Source organism: Symphalangus syndactylus, chromosome 24, assembly GCF_028878055.3.
Source record: "Symphalangus syndactylus isolate Jambi chromosome 24, NHGRI_mSymSyn1-v2.1_pri, whole genome shotgun sequence".
Taxonomy (NCBI): Eukaryota; Metazoa; Chordata; class Mammalia; order Primates; family Hylobatidae; genus Symphalangus; species Symphalangus syndactylus.
The window spans coordinates 8866194-8890000 of record NC_072446.2 but is presented as its reverse complement, the minus strand read 5'-3'; the positions used below and the strand labels follow the sequence as shown (position 1 = coordinate 8890000).

Genomic DNA, 23807 nt, shown 5'->3' with positions numbered 1-23807 from the left:
GGGTCTGGAGCGCCCAGAGCAGGGAAGCAGGGCCAGCGCGCCGTGAGCACCTACCTGGCTGATGCCCGCAGGGCCCTGGGGTCTGCAGGCTGTAGCCAGCTCTTGGCAGCGCTGACAGCCTATAAGCAAGACGACGACCTCGACAAGGTGCTGGCTGTGCTGGCCGCCCTGACCACTGCAAAGCCGGAGGACTTCCCCCTGCTGCACAGCAAGTGGCCCTGGCGTGGGGAACAGCCGGTGGGGTCGGGGGCAGGGGACAAGATGGGGGCTGTGCTGGGTCTGAGTGAAGCTCCCCGCAGGGTTCAGCATGTTTGTGCGTCCACACCACAAGCAGCGATTCTCACAGACATGCACAGACCTGACCGGCCGGCCCTACCTGGGCATGGAGCCGCCAGGACCCCAGGAGGAGAGTCTTGCCGTGCCTCCTGTGCTTACCCACGGGGCTCCCCAACCAGGTAGGGCACCTGCCTGGCTGCTCCTGACAGCGCCCCAACCAGGTAGCCCTGGGAGTGAGCAGCAAAGCCCCAGGCCCCCCTCAGACTCAGTCTCTGTCTCCAGGCCCCTCACGGTCGGAGAAGCCCGGGAAGACCCAGAGCAAGATCTCGTCCTTCCTTAGACAGAGGCCAGCAGGGACTGTGGGGGCGGGCGGTGAGGATGCAGGTCCCAGCCAGTCCCCAGGACCTCCCTACGGGCCTGCAGCGTCTGAGTGGGGTGAGCCTCATGGGAGAGACATCGCTGGGCAGCAGGCCGCGGGAGCTCCGGGCGGGCCCCTCTCAGCAGGCTGTGTGTGCCAGGGCTGTGGGGCGGAGGACGTGGTGCCCTTCCAGTGCCCTGCCTGTGACTTCCAGCGCTGCCAAGCCTGCTGGCAACGGCACCTTCAGGTTGGTGCCTGGCCACTACAGTTCCTGCTGGGCGTAGCCCCAGGTGGTGGGCTGAGGGGGAAAGGGCAGGCCCTTGTGCTGGTGGCAACGCCTGGCCGACGTGTCCAGTGGGCTGGTTGTCTCACAGGCCTCTAGGACATGCCCAGCCTGCCACACCGCCTCCAGGAAGCAGAGCGTCACGCAGGTCTTCTGGCCAGAGCCCCAGTGAGTGCCCACGGAGGCCCTCCGCACACCCAGCGTGGCTTGATCACCTGCCTGTCCAGCTCTGGTGGGCCAAGAACCCACCCAACACAATAGGCCCACCCATGCCAGCCTGCTTGGCCCGCTGCAGGCCTCAGGCAGGCGGGGCCCATGGTTGGTCCCTGCGGTGGGACCGGGTCTGGACCTGCCTCTGAGAAGCCCTGAGCTCCCTTGGGGTCTGGGGTGGGTCTCTGGGAAGGTGCTTCCCCAGAACTTCCCTGGCGCCTGGCCTGTGAGTGGTGCCACAGGGGCACCCCAGCTGAGCCCCTCACCGGGAAGGAGGAGACCCCCGTGGGCACGTGTCCACTTTTAATCAGGGGACAGGGCTCTCTAATAAAGCTGCTGGCAGTGCCCAGGACGGTGTCTTTGTGGCCTGGGCTTGGTAGTGGGAGTTGAGGAGGGACAGGGAGTTGGCAGACGCCCCTCCCAGCCTGCCATGTGACACTGTACTTCCTCCGCGAGTGGGCTCAGCCCTGCCCTCATCCTCACAGCTGCAGCCAAGCTGCAATTGGTGGGGGATCCACCAACACACCAGACTGCCTGGGCTGGTCTCTGGGTTGGGAGCTGCCCCAGGTGCTGAGGGCGGTTCCCTGGCTGGTGAGGCCCCTCACAGAACCGCCCTTGGACTGAGCTCTGGGGAGGGATGGTACCAGGTGGGTGAGGGGGGCTGCCTGGAGAGGGAGGGGTTCCTATGGGGCGTGGCAAGGCTGGCCCAGCCCTCTCCCCACCCATATATGTAGGGCGGCAGCAGGATGGGCTTCGGGACTTGGGCTGCCCCACCGCAGGCGGACGAGGGCAAAGGAGGCGGCATGTTGGTCAGGCACAGCAGCGTCCGGTGTCCGCACTGAGCCGCGCTCTCCCTGCTCCAGCAAGGACCATGAGGGCGCTGGAGGGGCCAGGCCTGTCGCTGCTGTGCCTGATGTCAGTGCTGCCTGTCCTGCTGCTGGTGCCAGCTGTACACGGAGTGGCAGAAGCACCCACCTACCCCTGGCGGGACGCAGAGACAGGGGAGTGGCTGGTGTGCGCCCAGTGCCCCCCAGGCACCTTTGTGCAGCGGCCGTGCCGCCGAGACAGCCCCACGACGTGTGGCCCGTGTCCGCCGCGCCACTACACGCAGTTCTGGAACTACCTGGAGCGCTGCCGCTACTGCAACGTCCTCTGCGGGGAGCGTGAGGAGGAGGCACGGGCTTGCCACGCCACCCACAACCGCGCCTGCCGCTGCCGCGCCGGCTTCTTCGCGCACGCTGGTTTCTGCTTGGAGCACGCATCGTGTCCACCTGGCGCCGGCGTGATTGCCCCGGGTGAGAGCTGGGCGAGGGGAGGGGCCCCCAGGAGTGGTGGCCGGGGTCAGGTTGCTGGTCCCAGGCTTGCACCCCGAGCTAGGACATCAGTTCCCCTGACCCTGTTCTTCCCTCCTGGCTGCAGGCACCCCCAGCCAGAACACGCAGTGCCAGCCGTGCCCCCCAGGTACCTTCTCAGCCAGCAGCTCCAGCTCAGAACAGTGCCAGCCCCACCGCAACTGCACGGCCCTGGGCCTGGCCCTCAATGTGCCAGGCTCTTCCTCCCATGACACCCTGTGCACCAGCTGCACTGGCTTCCCCCTCAGCACCAGGGTACCAGGTGAGCCAGAGGACTGGGGGCAGCACACTGCAGGCCAGGCCCACTTGGGCCCTCACTCCTGTCCCTGCACGTGCATCTAGCCTGAGGCATGCCAGCTGGCTCTGGGAAGGGGCCATAGTGGATTTGAGGGATCAGGGGTCCCTCTGCTAGATCCCCACTGAGTCCGCCCCCTCAGGGGTGGCTGAAGATTAGGATCCGAGCCAGGGCAGAGCCTCCCCTGGGGAGCCCTGGGAAGGTGGGCAGCAGTCTCCTAACTACCCAAGGGGAAGGTGGCTGGCTTCTCTGACATGGGGAAACCAAGGCCTGATGTTAACTCTCCTAACTGACCGAGAGGAAGGTGGCTGCCTCCTCTGACACGGGGAAACCAGGGCCCAATGTTAACCACTGTTGAGAAGTCACAGGGGGAAATGACCCCCTTAACATCAAGTCAGGTCGGGTCCATCTGCAGGTCCCAACTTGCCCCCTCCGGTGGCCCAGGAGCCCCAAGCCCTTGCCTCTCCCAGCCAAGGTCTGAGTGGCCGCTCCAAAGGCTCCTGCCCCTTCTCCACTCCCCACCGTTGCACTGCCCTCTCCAGCACGGCTCACTGCACAGGGATTTCTCTCTCCTACAAACCCCCTGGGTGGGGCCCAGAAAGGGTACCCGGCAGCCCCCGCCAGTGTCTGTGGGTGAAATGATCAGACTGCCACCCCCCCCACCCCACTGCAGGAGCTGAGGAGTGCAAGCGTGCTGTCATCGACTTCGTGGCTTTCCAGGACATCTCCATCAAGAGGCTGCAGCGGCTGCTGCAGGCCCTCGAGGCCCCGGAGGGCTGGGGTCCGACACCAAGGGCGGGCCGTGCAGCCTTGCGGCTGAAGCTGCGTCGGCGGCTCACGGAGCTCCTGGAGGCGCGGGACGGGGCGCCGCTGGCACAGCTGCTGCAGGCGCTGCGCGTGGCCAGGATGCCTGGGCTGGAGCGGAGCGTCCGTGAGCGCTTCCTCCCTGTGCACTGATCCTGGCCCCCTTGCCCCCACTTAATTTATTCTACATCTTTGGCACCCCGCTTGCACTAAAAGAGTTTTTTAATAGAAGAAATGAGGTTTCTTAAAGCCTATTTTTATAAAGCTTTTTTGTAAAACTGGTTGTAGTTGCACAGCTACTGGGAGGGCAGCCGGGGACACCTGAGCCGCCCGCTGTGCCCAGATCCCTCAGGCTGCCATCAGAACTGCTGCCTGGGGCTTCCCCTACCTCAGACCCTCAGACAGACCCTCCCTGGGAGGATCAGTGGGGAGCGCCCCCTCTGCCCCTGGTGGCTGTGGTACGTGGTGGGGGCCCCTGAAGCTCAGGGAGGGTCAGGGCCTGGGACGGTGTCATTGCTGGAAGAACAGGACGGGGTTCAGGCCAGCCCTAGTCGCCGGGGCCCACACTAACCCCCCTTCTGAATTCCTGCCACTCCCAACTCACAGGGGATTTCCCGAGAGGGGACCTGCCAAAGACCTCCAGGCCTCCCATGCTTCCCGGGAAGTGAAGCTTTTTCCCCTCTGGGGCAGGCTCTGAAGCCTCCAGACGCATCCAGGCAACTGGGGGCCTGCCCCAGCCACTCGCCTCCCCAGAATGGCCAGGTTCCCGTGGCTGGAGGCCCCCCTCCAGGTCCTGGGAACCAACCTGCAGAACACACACAGGGTCCCTTGGAGAGGACACGGGGACTTCCAGGGCCCAACTCCTATGAGTCACAGCCCCGCAGCTGCTGCGCCACCCCCACCTTGACTCATGCCCCTTCCCAGCAGCTCCTCCCAGGACCCCGCATCCTTCCCACATCCACAGGAAGGGAGTGCCTGGACTCTCCAGGCCCACCTGGGGAGCCCCTCACCTGCCCACCAGCCCCTGAGCAGCCCAGTACCACCATCACCGTGTCCAACAGCCAGGAGCCAAGCCTCGGCCCTCCAGGACGGAAGGGATGGACAGAGCCACACTCGCCGTCTTTATTTTGCACTCACCCTGGGTGGCACTGGGCAGGCGGCTCCTGCCCACCGCCAGACTGAGGAAGAACAGAGCACCTGGCAGGCCCAGTGGGGGCTGTGCAGGGAGGGCCCCGGGACCAGCCTTACTCCCAAGCAGGGGACGCAGGCCCAGCACAGCACTGACACAGGGCCCCACAGAAAACCCCTCCAGGATTCTCTCTTGGCTGGGGGAGGGCTCTGGACCCCCACAAACACTCCCCAAGGTGCGGGGCTGGGGCATAAAAACAGCCACTCCCAGAAGGCCCCCTCAGCTTTTTTGCATCAGTCAGCTCCCTCCCGGGGGATTAAGATGAGGTGAAGCCAGGCCCAGGCGTGGGGTATGTATCTTCCCCCACAGGCCGCCTCAGCCCTGTCCCGAAGCTGCATCACAATCCAGGGCCCCTGCCGGCCTTTGGGGACATGGCCTAGGTCTTCCTTAAGGCAAGATCAGCCCCAGGGACCACTTCCAGGGTCATAGGGTCACGGGGCAGAAGCCAGATGGCAGCCATGGCTGATGGGCCTCCTCGATGGGGCGGAGACAGCCACGGCTTCTCCTGAGGGTCCCACAGGGCTGTCCCCCCCCCAGCCCAAGCCCGAGCACTGGAGACCCAATTCCCTACCAGGTCTCCCTCAGACCCCCTAGAAAGGGCCTCGAAAGGCCGCTGCTGCACCCTGTGGAAAGGCTGCCGCCGCAGGGCCTGGGCCAGCAGGGCTGCCAGACTCCCCTCCAAAGTCTCCGGATGCCTACGCTTTTCCAGACATAGAGGAAAGTTTGTCTTCGAGAAAACAAAGTAAATAGAAGAACCCCAAAGCAATGCAAACCCACCCCCCAGATCAGCAGCATGGGAGCCAACAGGAGGCCACTCCTCCAGCACCAGGGGACCAGCCGTCCCGACGGCAGCGCGGCTGCGCCTACGTGATGTCCCTCTGCCGCGGCGGCCGGTGCACATTCCGCACGACACACTTCACCATCCACTCGATGCCCTCACGCACCCCTTTGCTGTGAAGACAGGGAGTGTGAGGCAGGGGGTCTTGGTCCCCAAAGCCCCCGCAGGTGCAGCCCCACTCACCCTGTGAGGGCCGAGCAGGCCTGGGTCAGGCAGTCCCGCCTGCCGATCTTGCTGGTGCAGTCGCTGAAGGCCGTCTTGATGTCAGGGATCGAGAGGCATGTCTGGGGGAGGGAAGGCCGTGAGGAGCAGCCCCTGTGTCTGGCCCTGTCCTGCCTGTGGGCCTGGGGCTTTCAGAAGGGCGTATGCCCTTCACCCCAGGAAGACACGCAGAGCTCCACCAGGGTCCCAGGGTCTCCCACAGAGGCCACAGCGCTGAGGACCCTGTGCTCAGCCCGAGGCTGAATGTGGCTGGTGGTGCCTGAGACAAACTTCAGACATCCACACAGCTCCAAGGAGTCCACCCCCCATCCCCTCCCTGGGGGACACCCTGAGCCCCGAGTTGGGGCTCCCAGGACTGAGGCCTCCTGGGCAGTGGCGAAGGCAGGTCCCAGGGGCCCACACGGCTGGGATGATGGAGTGGGGGAGCCCTGCGTCAGTGATGGGGGCACTCTGCAGTCATGGTGGCTTCTGCTCACGACCACCTGCCCAGTCTTCAAAAAGCAGCCCTCCTCTCCCCTTTTCCTCCGAGGGGAGAACCCTGCCCCATACCAGGTGTCTCTCTTGTTGGCCGAGATTGTAGGGGAGGCCAGCCCTACAGGCTGGGGGCAGCAGAGCCACCCCAGAGAAGACGGGAAGTGAAGATTCACCCTGGCCCTCTGGATGCCGGGCTGCTTCTGTGCAAAGCCACTCCAAGAGGACAGCTAGAATTCAGTGGGGCCAGTGCTCCCAGGGGCAGTGGCACCTCAAAGGAGTCTTGAGGGGCTGCCCTGGGGGTGGGGCTGGCACAGATGCCACCTCCAAGGGTAGCAGGAACAGGTGAGGGTCAGAGCTGACTCCTACCAGGGCCCCAGCATCACTTCTTTGAGCTCTGAGTTTCATCTGGGTCTCCCCACAGCTTGCCCACACACTCCTGAGACACGGCCACCCTTCAGGAAAGAGGTGCCCTGCATGGCAGGAAGAGGCCTCTGGGCGCCTGCCCTGAGGTAGGAGAACCTCCAGGGCTGGCAGCAGCAGGTCTGGAGAGGAACCAGGCTTCGGAAACTGCTGGGGGCAGGGCGGGCCTTGAGAATGGCTCTGTACCCCCTGGGCGGTCACTGAGCCTGGCGTGTCTGGGTGCACACCTGCTCCCCTTGCTGTGGGGTAGGCTGGGGACTCGGGAAGCTGCTGTGGGAGGCAGGGGTGGGACTCACCTCCACATCCTGCTTGTTGGCCAGCACCAAGACAGGGACACCGCACAGCGCCTCGCTGGTCACCACCTTCTCTGGGGAGGGCAGGAGAGGCAGCACCTCACACCCAGCATCCTGACTGCCCAGGGGCCCACAGGCATGGACGCTGTGACAGCCGCTCCCTCTGCCCCGTCTCCCACTAGGCAGGAGCGCTTCTGACCAGACACTGAGCCTGCCCCAGGCACAGAGCTGCCCAAGCTGGACCTGCCCCCACTCACCATCCATCCCTCCCAGAGCAGCCAGGCCGCACTCACCGAACACCTGCTTGGACTCGGCCAGCCTCTCTTCATCGGTGGAGTCGATGACGTAGATGACGCCGTGACACTCTGCGTAATACTGGGAGGAAAGCACCAGGAGGTGGGGCTCAGTCCCCACCCTGCCAAGGGCCAGCAGGGCCAGGCCTGTGTCACAGCCACGGTGAGGGGCTCACATGAGGAAGGGGCAAGAGGGCAGCCTCCAACTGCAAGACCCTTCTGGGATGCATTCCGGGGTTGTGGGGAGATCTGGGGGAGGTGTCCCCAGACACTGCTCCTGAAAACCTGCCTGCAACCTTTGGCCTGATGGTGGCCAGAGAAAAAAGTGAAAGACAGGGATTGGGCCAGGCGTGGTGGCTCACACTTATTATCCCAACACTTTGGGAGGCAGAAGCAGGAGGATCACCTGAGCCCAGGAGTTCACGGCCAACCTGGGCAACATAGTGAGACCCCGTCTCTACAAAAGCTTATGGTAATGTGCGCCTGTAGTCCTAGCTACTCGGGAGGCTGAGGTGGGAGGATGGCTTGCACCTGGGAGGTTGAGGCTGTAGTGAGCTCTGATCACGCCACTGCACTCCAGCCTGGGTGAGAATGAGAGACCCCATCTCAAAAAAAAGATAGGGTTTGGGGGCTGGAGGAACCCAGACCACAGCCTGGCCCGTTGAGGGAGTGCACCTGTGGGGCTCTGGGCCAGCACCTCGTGCAGGGAGGGAGTGTGGCCATGCAGATGACAAGACTGACCAGCACCATCTACGAAGCGAGCCCTCCCTGCCAGGACAGGGCCAAAGTCACTGAGCTCAGACCTCTGCAGGCTGGGCCAGTCAGTCCTGGGCTCGCTGGCGACTCTGGGCAAGACAGGGCACAGCCCCTGTGGCCTCAGGTACGAGTGCTGAGCCCTGGACCAGATGAGTGCACCTCTATCTCAATCAGGAAAAAACACAGCAAACTCCGCGTCCACGTGGAGCAGACAACAGCTCACATTTGCCACTTTGCCTCCAGGCTGTGCCAGCTCTCCTGTCCGGGCATGAGTGCCCAGAGACCTGGAACTGGATGCTGACCAGGAAGGACAAGCTGGTGGTCAGTGTGTTAAGACACACACACCCCTGAGAGCGTGAGAAGCCAGGAGGCACAGCCCAACTCTCCGAAATCATTAGGGTGTCTGAGCAGGGAGTACCAGACAACCCCATCCCAGTGCCAGACAAGCTTATGCACCTGCACTTCCCACAGTGGAGAGAAGCCTGTGCACCTGCACTTCCCACAATGGAGAGGGGGAGGCCCAAGGCCAGGTGCCCTCCAGGGTTCTACAGGCAGCGAGGCCCCCCCACCCCCAGAACTTCTCTGGCCTACAGACAGGTCCCACACAGAGGCCGCCAGCCCCACAAGGGACCCTGCAGTGTGCGGGCTGTCTGCTGCTGACACAAGGGAGCAGGCGGACCTAAGGTGGAGACCTCTGTGGCGGGAGGGGCGGCTCTGTGGAGGCTGCAGCAAGCCCAGTGAGAGAATCTCCACGTGGCTCCTGGGGCTTCTGAGCAGGGTGGCAGAAGGTTCATGTGCAACCGGGTCCTGGACCATGGGACCATGTGGCCAGAGGCACCCATCACACCTACCAGGCACAGGGTGCACAGCCCAGCAGGGCCACAGTAGACAGGAGCGGCACCTCAGGGCTGAGTGCGGGCAGAACCCAGAGCCGCACGCCCCAGTGGAGGCATCACAGCAGTGGTCATTGCGGGGTACCCCCCAAGGAGGGGGAAGAGGAAAGTGTCCAAGCGTGGCTCCTGGCTGGCCAGCTGACCCCAGTGGAGCCATCAGAGGGGCTGTGGGTCTGAGTTCTTCTCCCCAGCAGCAATGGGAGCTCCCCAACTGCAAAGTGCCAGCCAGCCTGAGAGACTAGTGTTACAGCAAAGAACCCAGGAGCTGAGGTCCTGGCACATGCCACACATGTGGACACCAACCCAGGGTCCAGCCCCTGGACGAGGCCAATTCGAAATGACAGCCCTTTCTGCGGTGCTGGCTCTGCACAAGGATGCAGGAAACAGGAACCAGGGTGGGAGCAGGGGCCTCCCTTCTGGTCCCTCCCAGTGACCTAGCGGGGGTCTCTGCTGCTCATCCTCCCAGCTCTGAGCTCAGCAGGGTCAGGGGTCCTGGCCACTAGAGCAGCACATACTCAGCAGACACGCTGACACTAGAGCGGCACATACTCAGCAGACGCGCTGAATGACAAGCCACAGCTGCCTCATGGGCATGAATTGCATCTCATGTCTAGGAGACCCTGGTGGGCAGGAGATGGGGCTGCCATCCCACAGCTGGGGACCCAGGGAGCCACTGGCCCCAGCAAGGTGGTGTCTGAAGAAGGGCTCAGACTGCCAGGAAGTTGCACCCCAGCAGAAGTGGTAGTGAATTGGGGGGGCACTCAAGGAAGAATGCAACCCCAAGACCAGCAGCAAGAATGGGCTATAGTGGCCCCCTTAAGTCTCCCTCTTCCAGTTTCACTTTAAGAGAGGCCCTCGGGACCTTGTTGGAACCCCTCTCCAACGTGGAAGTGTGGGTCCACGTAGGGCTGGCCCCACTGTATTCTTGCTTCATGCTGGAGAACACTGCACCAGCGATGGCCTCGTTTGGTTTCTGTGGACCCACTCTGGCTGCAAAGAGCCATGCTGCCAGGTCACACCTGCCCAGGGCAGCCCACACTGGGGACCCACCAGGCCGTGGTGTGGAGTCCCAGCCAGCCTGGCCCCACATGGCACAGCATGGCCAGTTCTCCTCCAGGGCTCCCTGCTGGGCCAACCACAGCTCCGCGGATCCTGCTGCCTGAGTCGACCTCTCTTCTCCCGTCCTCGCTGCCTTTCCTGGTGCCAACCCCCAATGTGCATCCTGCACCTCAACCTGCCTCAGCATCTGTGCCTGAGACACCGGCCTGTGACAAGATCATCATCGTCTGTGTCACTCCCCAAGCATGCTGGGCACTGGACACAGGCCCTGACTCAACTGGTCCCGTCTGACTTCAGTGGTCCCACAGGATCTATCAGAGATCACTTGGCCATGGGAGAAATGCCTTCTTGGCTAGAAGTCACAGCAGGAGGGGACACTTTGGCGGGGGCCTAGGAAAGGGGAACTGGGATCAAAAAGGAGATCAGGACCTGGGCACTCAGCTCTAGAGATGACAACTGGCAAGCATCAGGGCAGCCAAGGCACTGCGGCTGCCCCACACCCACTGTGCCAGCCCAGGGCGGGGAGCCCGAGGAAGCCACAAGCTCTGCCCTGCTGAGTGCTGGACTCAGTGCCTGGCCCAGGCTGAGAAGGAGATAAACTGCAGCCTGGGGGGTGTGGGGAAGGGGCACCACACTGGGATCTCAGAAATGCCCAAAACCTGTGTCAAAATAGGAGACCGCTGCAGCAGGATCCTGAGGAGTCTTCTGGTGATCACGGAAGAACAAATGTTAAGCTAGAACTGAGGGAACCTCATCAGGGGAGAGGCAGCCGTCCTGCCTTCCCCACATCTGGTCTTTGCCATTTCTGTGTCCTGTGGTGGTCAGCAGCAAGATCTCTGAGCCGAAAGGAGGAACTCACTTTGGAGGAGTGCAGGGTCCCCGGATCCCCACACTTTGTCTTGTCCTGACTCCGAAAGAAACAGACTGCCCTGACCTCTCTGACCTGGCCAGCAAGGTTTCCCTTAGGCTCAAACCCAAGCCAGGGTTTGAACATTCCCAGACACTTGTAAGATGTTTAGGTTGTTAACATAACATTCAGGTTTCAAAACATTGAAAGAAACTAGCCCCAGCCCTGAACCCAGTTCCCCCCGGGCTTCAGACATGACCAGTGAACACGCCCTTCTCTCACTCGTCACCTGAGGATGCCGCACTCTGTCAACAGGTTCCCCAATACGTGCTCTGACCTGAGGATGCCGCACTCTGTCAACAGGTTCCCCTAATACGTGCTCTTTTCTGATTGCCTTGGCGTTTAGTGATTCTTTCCCTGGAATCTCCACTGGCCCCATCGCAGGGAACTCCCAAGTGGGAAGCTCCCCTATCACCACTTTTGGGGCAACTTTAGCTAAGGGTTCAGCTGGGACAAAACAGGGAGCCACTCGGGAACCTGGGACAGGACCAGAGAGAAAACCCCAAGGACAAAGTGGGTAAGGAAAGCTGCTGAGGAAGGGCCCAAAGGGTGGACTCTGGAAAGAAATGGCACTGGAGGGCTGGGGTGGGGGTGGTCCTGGCCAGGGAGTCTTACCTTGTCCCACAAAGACTGCAGCTCTTCCTGCCCTCCTAAGTCCCAGAACATGAGCCGGGCCTTTCCCACATCCACAGTGCCGACTGGGGAGAGGAGGAAACAGGCAAGGCTCGTGACCTTGGTCCTCGACACACCCAGTCCCAGCTCTCCCAGGGGATGGGGCAAACCGTGCTGGTGCCACTCAAATGAGACTTGAGAGGGGCCCGACGGGGCTGTGGCCACGGGCCAGCTGGACTGTGAACATCACGGCATCCTCAAGGCCCCAAACCCACAGCCCTATTTAGAGCCCTTACTGTTTAGACCCACGGTGGTGGTGATTTTGGATGGACTCATCCCCTTGTAGTTCTTGTTAAATCGGGTTTTCGACTGCTCCAGGAAGGTCTGAGGAGACAGGGAGAGGCAAACACATCAAGTAGGGGCTACGCTGGCTTCCCAAATATCCTTCTCAAGTCTGTTGTTTAAAAGACAAAAGCAGAAACAAAGCAACACTCTGCTCTTCAGGAAGCTGGTGCTGACTATCCCGCCGCCTCAGGTGAAATTTGGATTCTGTCTGGGTGGTGAACATGCAGCCGACAGCACAAAACCGAAGGGAGCGCCACCAGGCCGTGGGAAAGGTGCGCGCAAGGGAGTGGGCACTCACCGTCTTCCCAGCATTGTCCAGGCCCAGGATCAGGATGCAGTACTCGTCCTTCTGAAACATGTACTTGTACAAGCCCGACAGCAGCGTGTACATCCTGCCCTGGGCACCCCAACAGATGTCAGTGTGCAGCCAGAACGCACCTCCCCTCCCCCGGGCTTCTCCACGGTGGTCAGTAGCGCCCCACGTCCAGCTGACCGCTCAGGACGAGAGCCTGGGGGCCATTCCCGACTCCTCGTCCCTCTTCCACCCCATCCCTCTGTAACTTCTCCCAGGTCAGCCGCCATTCTGTCCTTCTGCTCACAGCAATGACTGCGACCTTTCCGAACACACATCGGTTCCGGTCCCTCCCCTGCTCGCGGGACTACCCAGCCAGGTGTTCACAGTGAGCTCAGCTGCGCTCCCGCCCTCCCTCGAGGTTTCGCTCCCACGCTTCACGCGCGCGGAACGGGGAACACACTCGCTGCAGCCCCGCCTGGGCCACAGCACCCTCGAGCGTCAGCCCCGCGCCCCAGACGGGAGCAGCGAGCCGCCGACGCGCTCCCCAGAAGCCCCTGCAGGCGCCGGGTACGGACGCCCCATCACCCCATTTCTTAAAACGGGGACGGCCTGGGGGGAACGGACTACAAGGCGGTGAGCAGCGGCCCGGCTGCTCCCGCAGTGCACCCGGAGGCGGCGCGCGGCGGGCAGGGAACGGCTGCGGAGGAAGAACCCGGGTCGCGGCCCCCGGCTACGTCCGCGCCATGCCGCGGCCGCCAGGTTTGAGGCTCGCCGACAAGCAGCTAAAGCTGGCTCCTGTCACACTCGCGTCCCACGTCGAGTCCTGGGCCGCCCCTCGGGCCTCGCGCCCCACCGCACTGCCTGCGGCCTACCTGCGTCCGCCGCGCCCTCGGACCGCTGCTGCTGACCCCCGCTGACCTCCGCTGACCCCGCGCTAACCCCGCGCGGCGCCTGACGGGACGCGGGCCGGCCTCCGGGAAGGAGCTGAACCGCGTCCCGGCGGCCTCCGCGCTCCGCTTCCCGGCTGCCCCCGCGCGCCAAGCACTTCCGGAAGCGGCGGCGCTCGGGAGGAAGTGCCAGTCGGCTGCTGGGGCGAAAAGGGGGCGCCGGGCCGCTCTAGCCGGTGAGGCCGGCGGGCTCTCTATGGCTGCGGCTGGGAAACCGCGCGGAGGAGGTGCCCGGCCGGGGACCTGGGGGCCGCGGTTTGCGGGGACGCGGCCTCGGCCAGACGGAAGAGACGCCGGGCGGGGGGGCGCGGCCGGCCTTGAAGGCGGCGGGCGTGGCGGGTGGGCTCGGCGGAGGGCTGGGCGGCGGGGCGCCCCGCGGGGAGGCGGCTCCGGAGTGACGCGGGACCCCGCTAGCGGCGAGCCCACGGCGGCTCGGAAGGGAAGCGCGGAGCCTGAGCGGGGGTACCCGGGCTGCGACCTCTGCGCTGGGAGCTGTGCCTCTGAGCCGGTGTCTCCCCGAGGGAAAGGGGACGTGCCCGTGCCCGCCCTCAGGCTGTGGGGTCGGTCCCGAGACGCGGGGCTCACCCGGCTTCTCTTCTCGCAGCCCCGGTCCAGCGCCTCTCTCTCTCAGCATGGACGAGGAGAGCCTGGGGTCGGCCTTGCAGACCTACCGTGCGCAGCTGCAGCAGGTGGAGCTGGCCCTGGGCGCCGGCCTGGATTCGTCTGAGCAGGCGGACCTGCGCCAGCTGCAGGGGGACCTGAAGGAGCTCATCGAGCTCACCGAGGCCAGCCTGGTGTCTGTCAGGAAGAGCAGGTTGCTGGCCGCGCTGGACGAAGAGCGCCCAGGCCGCCAGGAAGATGCTGAGTACCAGGCTTTGCGGGAGGCCATCACTGAGGCGGTGGAGGCACCAGCAGCGGCCCCTGGGTCCGGATCAGAGACCGTTCCTAAAGCAGAGGCGGGGCCAGAATCTACGGCAGGTGGGCAGGAGGAGGAAGAGGGAGAGGACGAGGAAGAGCTGAGTGGGACAAAGGTGAGCGCGCCCTACTACAGCTCCTGGGGCACTCTGGAGTATCACAACGCCATGGTGGTGGGAACGGAAGAGGCGGAGGATGGCTCGGCGGGTGTCCGTGTGCTTTACCTGTACCCCACTCACAAGTCTCTGAAGCCGTGCCCGTTCTTCCTGGAGGGAAAGTGCCGCTTTAAGGAGAACTGCAGGTAAAGCCCTTTGTTGTCAGATGCCAACCTTAGGGGCGTAAGGGGCACGCACACAGGGTCGGGTCAGGATCGGCCCTCACTTTGCAGTTTTGTCTGAGCTTCCTTGGGCAGGCGTGCCTTGACAGCAGTGTGTGTGTTCAGGCATCTACGTCTTTCTTCTGGGGTGAATCAAGAAGCATGGAAGGAGGCCGGGCGCGGCGGCTCACGCCTGTAATCCCAGCACTTTGGGAAGCCGAGGCGGGCAGATCACCTGAGGTCAGGAGTTCAAGACCACACTGGTCAACATGGTGAAACTCCATCTCCTTAAAAAAACAAAAATGAACCGGTCGTGGTGGCGCGCACCTGTGGTCCTGGCTAGTGAGGAGGCTGAGGCAGGAGAATTGGTTGAACCCAGGAGGCCGAGTTTGCAGTGAGTGGAGATGGAGCCACTGTACTGCAGCCTGAGCAACAGTGCAAGGCTATTGTGGAAGAGAATAGGTCTCCAACCTATCGTCAGTTTTTTTGGTGGTGGTTTTAATTGTTTTTGAGACAGGGTCTTACTTTGTCAACCAGGCTGGGGTGCAGTGGCATAGTCCTGGCTTACTGCAGCCTGGACCTCCTGGGCTCCACTGATCCCCCTGCCTCAGCCCCACTAGGAGCTGGGCTACAGACTCATGCTACCACACCCAGCTAATTTTTATATTACTATAATTTTGTTTCTTTTTTTTGAGACGGAGTCTTGCTCTGTTGCCCAGGCCGGAGTGCAGTGGCGCGATCTTGGCTCACTGCAAGCTCTACCTCCCGGGTTCAAGCTATTCTCCAGCCTCAGCCTCCCGAATAGCTGGGATTACAGGCGCCTGCCACCATGCCTGGCTAATTTTTTTGTATTTTTTAGCAGAGACGGGGTTTCACCATGTTAGCCAGGATGGTGTCAATCTCCTGACCTCATGATCCACCCACCTCAGCCTCCCAAAGTGCTGGGATTACAAGCGTGAGCCACCGTGCCCGGCCTTTTTTTTTTTTTTTTGGAGACAGAGTTTCACTCTCATCACCCAGGCTGGAGTGTAGTGGCGCAATCTCAGCTTACCACAACCTCTGTCTCCCGGGTTGAAGTAATTCTCTGCCTCAGCGTCCAGAGTAGCTGGAATTACAGGCGCCCACCACCATGCCTGGCTAATTTTTTGTGTTTTTAGTAGAGTCGGAGATTCACCATCTTGGCCAGGCTGGTCTTGAACTCCTGACCTCATGATCCACCTGCCTCGGCCTCCCAAAGTGCTGGGATAACAGGTGTGAGCCATCACGCCCAGCTAATTTTTGTATTTTTAGTAGAGGTGGGGTTTTGTCATGTTGCCCAGGCTGGTTTCACACTCCTGACTCAAGTGATCCACCTGCCCTGGCCTCCCAAAGTGCTGGGATCACAGGCGTGAGCCACTGCGCCCAGCCCTGTTGTTAGTTTTATTCTCTAGAGTTCAACTTTCAAATTTTACTTTTATGGAGATTTTGAAACATACCCCAAATTAGAGAGCTTACCATAATCACCGCCCAGGGTCCATCATCCAGTGTCCTCATTTATTGACATTTCGCCAGTCTCCTTTTGTCTGTTCTCCCTGCCTTACTTTTTTCTTTCCTGGGCCATTTTAAAGCAAATTCCAGAAGTTACTGGGTTTTTCCAACTGTGAATACTTCATAGTTGCATCTCTAATCTAACTGATTAGGAAATTACTTAAAAAGAACTTCTTGGAAATCCAAGTCTGATGTGAGGACAAAAAAGAGTAACTTCCATGTCATAATAGGTAACACATTTAATGGGAATACCTTTTCCATATTCATTTTTTTTTTTTTTTTTTTTTTGAGACGGAGTCTCGCTCTGTCGCCCAGGCTGGAGTGCAATGGTGCAATCTCGGCTCACTGCAAGCTCCGCCTCCCGGGTTCAAGTCATTCTCCTGCCTCAGCCTCCCAAGTAGCTGGGACTACAGGCGCCCGCCACCATGCCTGGCTAATTTTTTGTATTTTTAGTAGAGACGGGGTTTCACCGTGTTAGCCAGGATGGTCTCGATCTCCTGACCTCGTGATCCGCCCACCTCGGCCTCCCAAAGTGCTGGGATTACAGGCGTGAGCCACCGCGCCCAGCACCTTTTCCATATTCAAATATCCACAATTATTACTGTGATGTCTCTATTTCCATAAGCGCATAGCTTTATTTTTGCTCCTTTTTACTTCCCTCTTAGAAGAAATATTTACCAAGCCTTCTAGTAGGTAATTTTCTTTTTTAGCAAATAGTTCAGGCTGACCGTGTAACCATCCCTAGTTCTAGTTCTTTGAATGTCTTCCTTTTTCTTTTTTTTTTTTTGAAACATCGTCTTGCTGCTCTGTCACCCAGGCTGGAGTGCAGTGGCACAATCTTGGCTCACTGCAATCTCTGCCTCCCTGGCCCAAGCCATCCTCCCACCTCAGCCTCCCTAATAGCTGATACTACAGGCGTGCACTGCCATGCCCAGCTAATTTTTGTATTTTTTGTAGAGACGGGCTTTCACCATGTTGCCCAGGTCTGGAATTCCTGATCCCCTTGATGAGAGATCTGATACATCCCTGTGGTGCTTCCTCTGGGCCAGGCACTGCTCCAAGAGTTTCATACGCTTTCATTTATCTGTGCAACAGCCCTGTAGGTAGGCCCTGCAGTCACACCGTTTGACAGAGGAGGAAACGGGAGTAGAACTGAGTGGCCCAGGGCTTCGAGGCTCAGAGGGCTCCGGTTTCCCCCAGCCCTCGTTCCCTCCCCTGCTCCACCCGGTGCTGCGTGCTGTGTCAGCATCAGGCCTGATCTGAAGCCTTCTGGAGCATCTTACAGACTCCCGCCTTGCCACCATTCAGTACTGATAAGTTCTCTTGGATTCGCGTTGGACTTTTTTTTTTTTTTTTTAAGATGGTGTTTCACTGTTGTTGCCCAGGCTGGAGTGCAGTGGCACGATCTCCACCTCCCGGGTTCAAGGGATTCTCCTGCCTCAGCCTCCCGAGTAGCTGGGATTACAGGCGCCTGCCACCAAACCCAGCTAATTTTTGTATTTTTAGTAGAGACAGGGTTTCACCATGTTGGCCAGGCTGGTCTGGAACTCCTGACCTCAGGTGATCCCGCCTTGCTTTCCCAAAGTGCTGGGATTACAGGCGTGAGCCACCACACCTGGCCCAGGATTTCTTTACATATTCTGGATATTTTTCTCTTATGAAATACATAGTTTGCAGATATTTGCTCCCATTGTTTGGGTTGTCTTTTCACTCGATACAGTGTCCTTTGATGCACAAACATTTTAAATTTTGATGCAGTGCAGTTTATTGTTTCTTTATTGCCTATGTTTTTGTCGTCAGATTTAAGAAACCATCACCGGCCGGGCGCGGTGGCTCACGCTTGTAATCCCAGCACTTTGGGAGGCCGAGGCGGGCGGATCACAAGGTCAGGAGATCGAGACCACGGAGAAACCCCGTCTCTACTAAAAATACAAAAAATTAGCCGGGCGTGGTGGCGGGCGCCTGTAGTCCCAGCTACTCGGAGAGGCTGAGGCAGGAGAATGGCGTGAACCTGGGAGGTGGAGCTTGCAGTGAGCCTAGATTGTGCCACTGCACTCCAGCCTGGGCGACAGAGCGAGACTCCATCTCAAAAAAAAAAAAAAAAAAGAAACCATCGCCTCATCCATAGTTATGAGGATTCTCACCTATGTTTTCTTCTAAGAGTTCTGTAGTTATAGCTGTTAAATTTAGGTCTTTGATCCATTTTAAGTTAATTTTTGTATATGTTATTAGGTGAGGGTCCACTTCATTCTTTTGCATGTGGATTTCCGGTTTTCCCAGTACCATTTGTTGAAAAGACTGCTTTTTCTCCACTGAATGGTCTTGGTACTCTTGTCCAAAATCAATTGGCCATATATGTAAGGGTTTATTTCTGAGCTCTCTCTCCTGTTCCATTGGTGTACATATATGCCAGTACCACACTGTTTTGATTATTATAGCTTTGTAATAAGTTTTAAACTCAAGAAGTGGTAGTTATTCACCATTTGCTCCTCTTTTTCAGGTTTGTTTTGTTTCTGGATCCTTTGCAATTTCATATGAATTTTAGGATCAGCTTGTCCAATTCTGCATAAAAGACAGTTTGAATTTTGATATGGATTGCATAGAATGTGTAGATCTGTTTGGGGCACATTGTCATCTTTACAATATTAAGCCTTCTGGCTGGGCATAGTGGCTGACGCCTGTAATCACAGTACTTTGGGAGGCTGAGGCGGGCATATCACTTGAGGTCAGGAGTTCAAGACCAGCCTGGCCAATGTGGTGAAACCTGTCTCTACTAAAAATAAAAAACAAATTAGTCAGAGGTGGTGCACACCTGTAATCCCAGCTACACGAGAGGGTGAGGCAGGAGAATCGTTTGAACCTGGGAGGCAGAGGTTGCAGTAAGCTGGGATCATGCCATTGCACTCCAGCCTGAGTAACAAAAGCAAAACTCCATCTCAAGAAAAGAAAAAAAAAAAAAGTTTTTGCAGAGACAGGGTTTCACTTTGTTGCCTAGGCTGGTCTCAAACTCCTGACTTCAAGGAGTCCTACTGCCTCGGCCTCTCAAAGTGCTGAGATTATGGGCAAGAGCCACCGCACCCTGCCACCTGGCTGTTTTGTTCTGTTGTATTTCCATTTTCATTGATCTCAAGACATCCTAATCTCCATTTTCATTGATCTCAAGACATCCTAATCTCCCTTTTGTTTTTTTGTTCGACTCATTGGTTATTCAAGAGTGTCTTTATTTCTGCGTATTTGTAAATTTTCCAAAAATTTTCGTTCTTTCTTTCTTTTTTTTTTTTTTTTTTTTTTTTGAGAAAGGGTCTTGCTCTGTCGCCCAGGCTGGAGAATACTGGTGCACAATCTTGTCTCACTGCAACGTCTGCCTCCCGGGTTCAGGTGATCCTCCCACCTCAGCCTGCCCAGTAGCTGGGATTACAGGCACGCGCCACCACACCTGGCTAATTTTTGTATTTTAGTCTTACCGTGTTGGTCAGACTGGTCTCGAATTCCTGACCTGAGGTGATCTGCCCGCCTTGGCCTCCCAAAGTGCTGGGATTATAGGCGTGAACCACCATGCCCAGCCCCCATTTTTTTTTTTTTAATAGAAGGCCTCACTCAAGCCCAGGCTAGTCTTGAACTCCTAAGCTCAAGCAGTCAGCCCTTCTCGGCCTCCCAAGGTGCTGAGATTACAGGTGTGAGTCACAGTGCCTGGCCTTCTTTCAAGGCTTTAAAAATGCCATCTTGGCTGGGCGCGGTGGCTCACGCCTGTAATCCCAGCACTTTGGGAGGCCGAGGCGGGCAGATCACGAGGTCAGGAAATCAAGACCACACTGGCTAACACGGTGAAACCCCGTCTCTACTAAAAATACAAAAAATTAGCCGGGCATGGTGGCGGGTGCCTGTAGTCCCAGCTACTCGGGAAGCTGAGGCAGGAGAATGGCGTGAACCCGGGAGGTGGAGCTTGCAGTGAGCCGAGATCGCACCACTACAGTCCAGCCTGGGCGACAGAGCGAGACTCTGTCTCAAAAAAAAAAAAAATGTCATCTCGCTGCCTTCTGATCCAATAGTTTCTGATGAGAAATTGGCTGTTAATCTTATTGAGGAACATTTGTATATTGACTAGTCACTTCTCTCTTGCTATTTTAGGAGATTCTCTGTCTTTGGGTTTCAGCAGTTTGATTATAATGTATCGGTGTGGATCCCTGAATTTATAAGCTACTTGCAGTTCATTGGACTTGGATGTGTAAATTCATGCCTTTCATTAAATTTGCAAAGTTTCAGCTACTATTCTTTGCATCTTGAAATACTAGTTTTGTTTCTTTCGGTCTGTTCGCCGCTTATGGAACTTCCATCGTGCGTACATTGATGTGCTTCATGGTGTACACAGGTCCCTTGGGCTCTAGTCATTTTTCTTTGTTCTTTTTTCTTTCTACTCCTCGTTTTGGATAAATTCAGCTGACCTGTCCTGAAGTTCACTGTTTCTTTCTTCTTCCTTCTCAAATCTGCTGTTGAAACTTCTGGTGAAATTTTCACTAGTTATTGTACTTTTTAGCTCCAAAATTTCTATTTGGTTTCTTTCTATAATAATTATCACTTTACTAATATTCTGTATTTGGTTAGACATGGTTCTTTTGTTTTCCTTTAGTTCATTATCCATGGTTTCCTTTATTTTTAAATTTCTTTTTAGTTATTAATTTTTTTTTTTTTTTTTTTTTTGAGACAGAGTCTCGCTCTGTTGCCCAGGCTGGAGTGCAGTGGCGCGATCTTGGCTCACTGCAAGCTCCGCCTCCCGGGTTCACGCCATTCTCCTGCCTCAGCCTCTCCGAGTAGCTGGGACTACAGGCGCCCGCCACCACGCCCGGCTAATTTTTTGTATTTTTAGTAGAGACGGGGTTTCACCATGGTTTCGATCTCCTGACCTCGTGATCCGCCCGCCTCGGCCTCCCAAAGTGCTGGGATTACAAGCGTGAGCCACCGCGCCCGGCCTAATTTTTTTTTTTTTTTTGAAACGGGGTTTCACTCTTGTCACCCAGGCTGGCGGGCAATGGCACAATCTCGGCTCACTTCAACCTCCGCCTCCTGGGTTCAAGTGATTCTCCTGCCTCAGCCTCCCAAGTAGCTGGGATTATAGGCATGTGCCACCACACCCACCTAATTTTTGGTATTTTTAGTAGAAACTGGGTTTCACCACGTTGGCCAGGCTGGTCTCAAACTAGTAGCCTCAGGTGATCTGCCCGCCTTGGCCTCCCAAAATGCTGGGATTACAGATGTGAGCCACTGCGCCCAGCCTCTTTTTTTAGTGTATTTAAGGTAATTGATTGAAAGTTTTTGTCTAGTCATTCAAATGTCTAGGCTTCCTCAGGAACAGTTTCTATTAATTTCTTTATTTAAAAAAAATTTTTTTTAATTTTCTTTTTTTTTTTTAGATGAAGTCTCGCTTTATAGCCCAGGCTGGAGTGCAATGGCTTGATCTTGGCTCACTGCAACCTCTGCCTCCTGGGTTCAAGCGATTCTCCTGCTTCAGCCTCCTGAGTAGCTGAGACTATAGGTGCGTGCCACCACACCTGGCTAATTTTTTGTATTTTTAGTAGAGACATGGTTTCGCTGTGTTAGCCAGGATGGTCTTGATCTCCTGACCTCATAATCCTCCTGCCTTGGCCTCCCAAAGTGCTGAAATTACAGGTGTGAGCCACAGCACCTGGCCTATTTTTTATTTTTTGAGACAAAGTCTCCCTCTGTCACCCAGGCTGTAGTGCAGTGGCACAACCCTGGCACACTGCAGCCTTAACCGTCCAGGCTTAAGTGAGTCTCCCACCTTAGTCTCCTGAGTAGCTAGAACTACAAGCATGTGCCGCCATGCCTGGCTGGTTGTGTTGTTACTGTTTTAGAGACAGGGTCTTGCTACATTGCTCCCACTGGTCTTGAACTCCTGGGCTCAAGCAGTCATCCCACCTTGGCCTCCCAAGGTGGTGAGATTACAGGTGTGAGCCACTGCACCCGGCCTGTTCATTTCTTTATTTCCGGTGAATGGGCCACACTTTCTTGTTTCTTTGCATGCCGTGTAATTTTTTGTTGAAACCTGTACAATTCAAAGATGATAATGTGGTTACTTTGAAAATCAGATCCTCCGCCCTCTGCAGGGTTCATTGTTGCTGTTTGTTGTGGATTGTCGTTTCTCGTTTGTTTAGTTACTTTCCTGACCTTTTTTAATAAAGACTATATTCTGTCAGGGGTGCTTGTTTCTGTTCTTTTAGGTTAGTGGTTAGCTTGTGCTTTGAAAGAGATTTCTTTAAATGTCTAGTGGCAAAAAGGATAAAGAGGCCGGGCGGGGTGGTTCACACCTGTAATGCTAGGACTTTGGGAAGTGGAGGCAGGTGGAGCACTTGAGGTCTGGAGTTCAAGACCAGCCTGGCCAATATGGTGAAACCCCGTCTCTACTAAAAATACAAAAATTAACCGGGCGTGGTGGCACCTGCCTGTAGTCCCAGCTACTGGGAAGACTGAGGCAGGAGAATCGCTTGAACCCAGGAGGCGGAGGTTGCAGTGAGCTGAGATTGTGCCGTTGCACTCCAGCCGGGGCAACAGAGCGAGACTCCGTCTCAAAGAAAAAAAAAAAAAACAAAAACGGATAAAGAGCGTCTTCCATCCTTTCCAGGTTGCCTCTGTACTGGGGCAAGTCCTTCAGTGCCTGCCAGGCTGTTCATGGCTCTTCCTCAGCCTTTACTTCTCGCTCCCATGGAGCCTAGGGATGAACCAGAGGTGAAAGCTGAGGTCCTCCTCAGGTGTTTCTGAGCCCCTGTCTAGCCCCAGCTGTGTGCATGGCCTTCTGGATTTCCAGGCATGAACAGGAGCTTTCCAAAGCCCTTAGACCTTCATGTAGCTCCTTTCCCAGCTTCCCCCTTCCTAGGCTTTTCTGTCAGCTCTTTGCCCATCTGTTGTCCCTGCCCCCGCAGCTTCAGGTATTACCTGCCTTTAAATGCCTTCAGGCCGGGCGCGGTGGCTCACACCTGTTATCCCAGCACTTTGGGAGGCCGAGGAGGGTGAATTGCTTGAGGTCAGGAGTTCGAGACCAGCCTGGCCAACATGGTGAAACCCCGTCTCTAGTAAAAATACAAAAATTAGCTGGGCGTGGTGGTGGGTGCCTGTAATTCCAGCTACTTGGGAGGCTGAAGCAGGAGAACTGCTTGAGCCTGGGAGGCGGAGGTTGCAGTGAGCTTTGATCGTGCCATTGCACTCTGGCCTGGGTGACAGAGTGAGACTCCATCTTGGGGAAAAAAAAAAAAATGCCTTCAACAGCACGACCCTGGAGGCTGCCCTAGCCCTGAGAGAGTTTGAGGGGGTGAAACAAAAGCAAGCCCTTCAGGGAGGCACTAGAAAGATCCAAATGCATAAGCATGATTCCTTGAGAAAAGGTCTGTATCATCCCTTCTGACACCAGCAAGCCACATCAGAAACGCAGGTTGCCTTCCCTATGGCTGCGTGTGAGCTGGTAGTTGTGGCTGAGCAGAAATACCCCAGCTGTCCTCCTGAAATTTAGCAGGGTCTTACTTCATTAAGCAGTCCTCTAGTTCGTAGACACCAGAGTTCCAGAAAAGTTTATTGGGAGGTTTTGACAGTTTAATAGAAAAAAGTTTATTGTGACAGTTTTGACAGCTGAATAGAAAAAGGTTTATTGTGACAGTTTTGACAGCAGAATAGTTGCTTTGCTGGAGAGATGGATCCTTGGAGCTGCCAACTCCATCGTTTTAGTGATATCCAGCTCTGTTGCTGAATTTTTAGCTATGCTGTTTTAAGTTATTAGTGGTTGCTCTAGAGATGACAATGTGCATCTTTAACTTACCACAATGTACTTCAGATTATTACTGACTTAACACTTAAAGTATAGCATTTTTTTTTTTTTTTTTTGATGGAGTTTCACTCTGTCACCCAGGCTGAAGTGCAATGGC

The 23807-nt window shown here is 57.0% G+C and overlaps 3 protein-coding genes and 1 long non-coding RNA gene across 55 annotated transcripts in view; 2 read left to right on the top strand and 2 right to left on the bottom strand.

Moving 5' to 3' along the window:
- The window catches only part of RTEL1 (regulator of telomere elongation helicase 1), a 43644-nt gene extending 39812 nt beyond the window's left edge, over nucleotides 1-3832 (top strand). For 12 of the 37 annotated variants that reach the window (XM_063634057.1, XM_063634055.1, XM_055266066.2 and 9 more), the window contains 6 exons: nucleotides 1-208; nucleotides 300-455; nucleotides 559-711; nucleotides 1991-2422; nucleotides 2547-2741; nucleotides 3448-3832. The exon at nucleotides 1-208 is cut by the window's left edge and continues 26 nt beyond it. In XM_063634057.1, the coding sequence (XP_063490127.1) occupies nucleotides 1-208; nucleotides 300-455; nucleotides 559-711; nucleotides 1991-2422; nucleotides 2547-2741; nucleotides 3448-3731 (1428 nt within the window). In that variant the 3' untranslated portion in view covers nucleotides 3732-3832. Of the gene's footprint in view, nucleotides 209-299; nucleotides 456-558; nucleotides 882-1008; nucleotides 1775-1990; nucleotides 2423-2546; nucleotides 2742-3447 lie in introns of those variants that run through there. The other 25 variants (XM_063634062.1, XM_055266071.2, XM_063634059.1 and 22 more) reach the window with 8 other exon arrangements.
- Nucleotides 3833-4686: 854 nt separating this feature from the next.
- ARFRP1 (ADP ribosylation factor related protein 1) lies at nucleotides 4687-13243 on the bottom strand. 4 transcript variants are annotated; one of them, XM_055266093.2, is made up of 8 exons: nucleotides 13047-13243; nucleotides 12178-12276; nucleotides 11831-11918; nucleotides 11538-11620; nucleotides 7308-7389; nucleotides 7018-7088; nucleotides 5789-5889; nucleotides 4687-5718 (listed from the first exon to the last, which is right to left on the bottom strand). In XM_055266093.2, exons 2-8 carry the CDS (start codon nucleotides 12268-12270, stop codon nucleotides 5631-5633), a joined length of 606 nt encoding a protein of 201 aa, XP_055122068.1. In that variant the 5' UTR covers nucleotides 12271-12276; nucleotides 13047-13243; the 3' UTR covers nucleotides 4687-5630. The 4 variants fall into 4 exon arrangements, with proteins under 4 accessions (XP_055122068.1, XP_055122069.1, XP_063490214.1 ...); XM_055266094.2 differs by having other exon boundaries at nucleotides 12178-12271; nucleotides 13047-13217; XM_063634144.1 differs by lacking the exon at nucleotides 13047-13243 and adding an exon at nucleotides 12799-13037.
- On the bottom strand, nucleotides 7396-10934 carry LOC129474619 (uncharacterized). The gene is made up of 3 exons (XR_008654591.2): nucleotides 9483-10934; nucleotides 8554-9448; nucleotides 7396-8519 (listed from the first exon to the last, which is right to left on the bottom strand). It is a non-coding gene; the product is annotated as an uncharacterized lncRNA (long non-coding RNA).
- The window catches only part of ZGPAT (zinc finger CCCH-type and G-patch domain containing), a 25363-nt gene continuing 14037 nt past the window's right edge, over nucleotides 12482-23807 (top strand). For 5 of the 13 annotated variants that reach the window (XM_055266085.2, XM_063634086.1, XM_063634082.1 and 2 more), the window contains exons 1-2: nucleotides 13175-13297; nucleotides 13726-14337. In XM_055266085.2, the coding sequence (XP_055122060.2) occupies nucleotides 13754-14337 (584 nt within the window). In that variant the 5' untranslated portion in view covers nucleotides 13175-13297; nucleotides 13726-13753. Of the gene's footprint in view, nucleotides 12742-13174; nucleotides 13349-13725; nucleotides 14338-23807 lie in introns of those variants that run through there. The other 8 variants (XM_063634087.1, XM_063634084.1, XM_063634089.1 and 5 more) reach the window with 5 other exon arrangements.

Bases quoted from the DNA above. Each gene is read 5' to 3' on its own strand.
- ARFRP1 (XM_055266093.2), bottom strand. From the start codon at position 12,270: ATGTACACGCTGCTGTCGGGCTTGTACAAGTACATGTTTCAGAAGGAC. The intron at 7,089-7,307 runs GTGAGTGCGGCC...TGCCCTCCCCAG, and splicing joins CGAGTCCAAGCAGGTGTTCG to AGAAGGTGGTGACCAGCGAG. The intron at 5,719-5,788 runs GTGAGTGGGGCT...CTGTCTTCACAG, and splicing joins GCCTGCTCGGCCCTCACAGG to CAAAGGGGTGCGTGAGGGCA.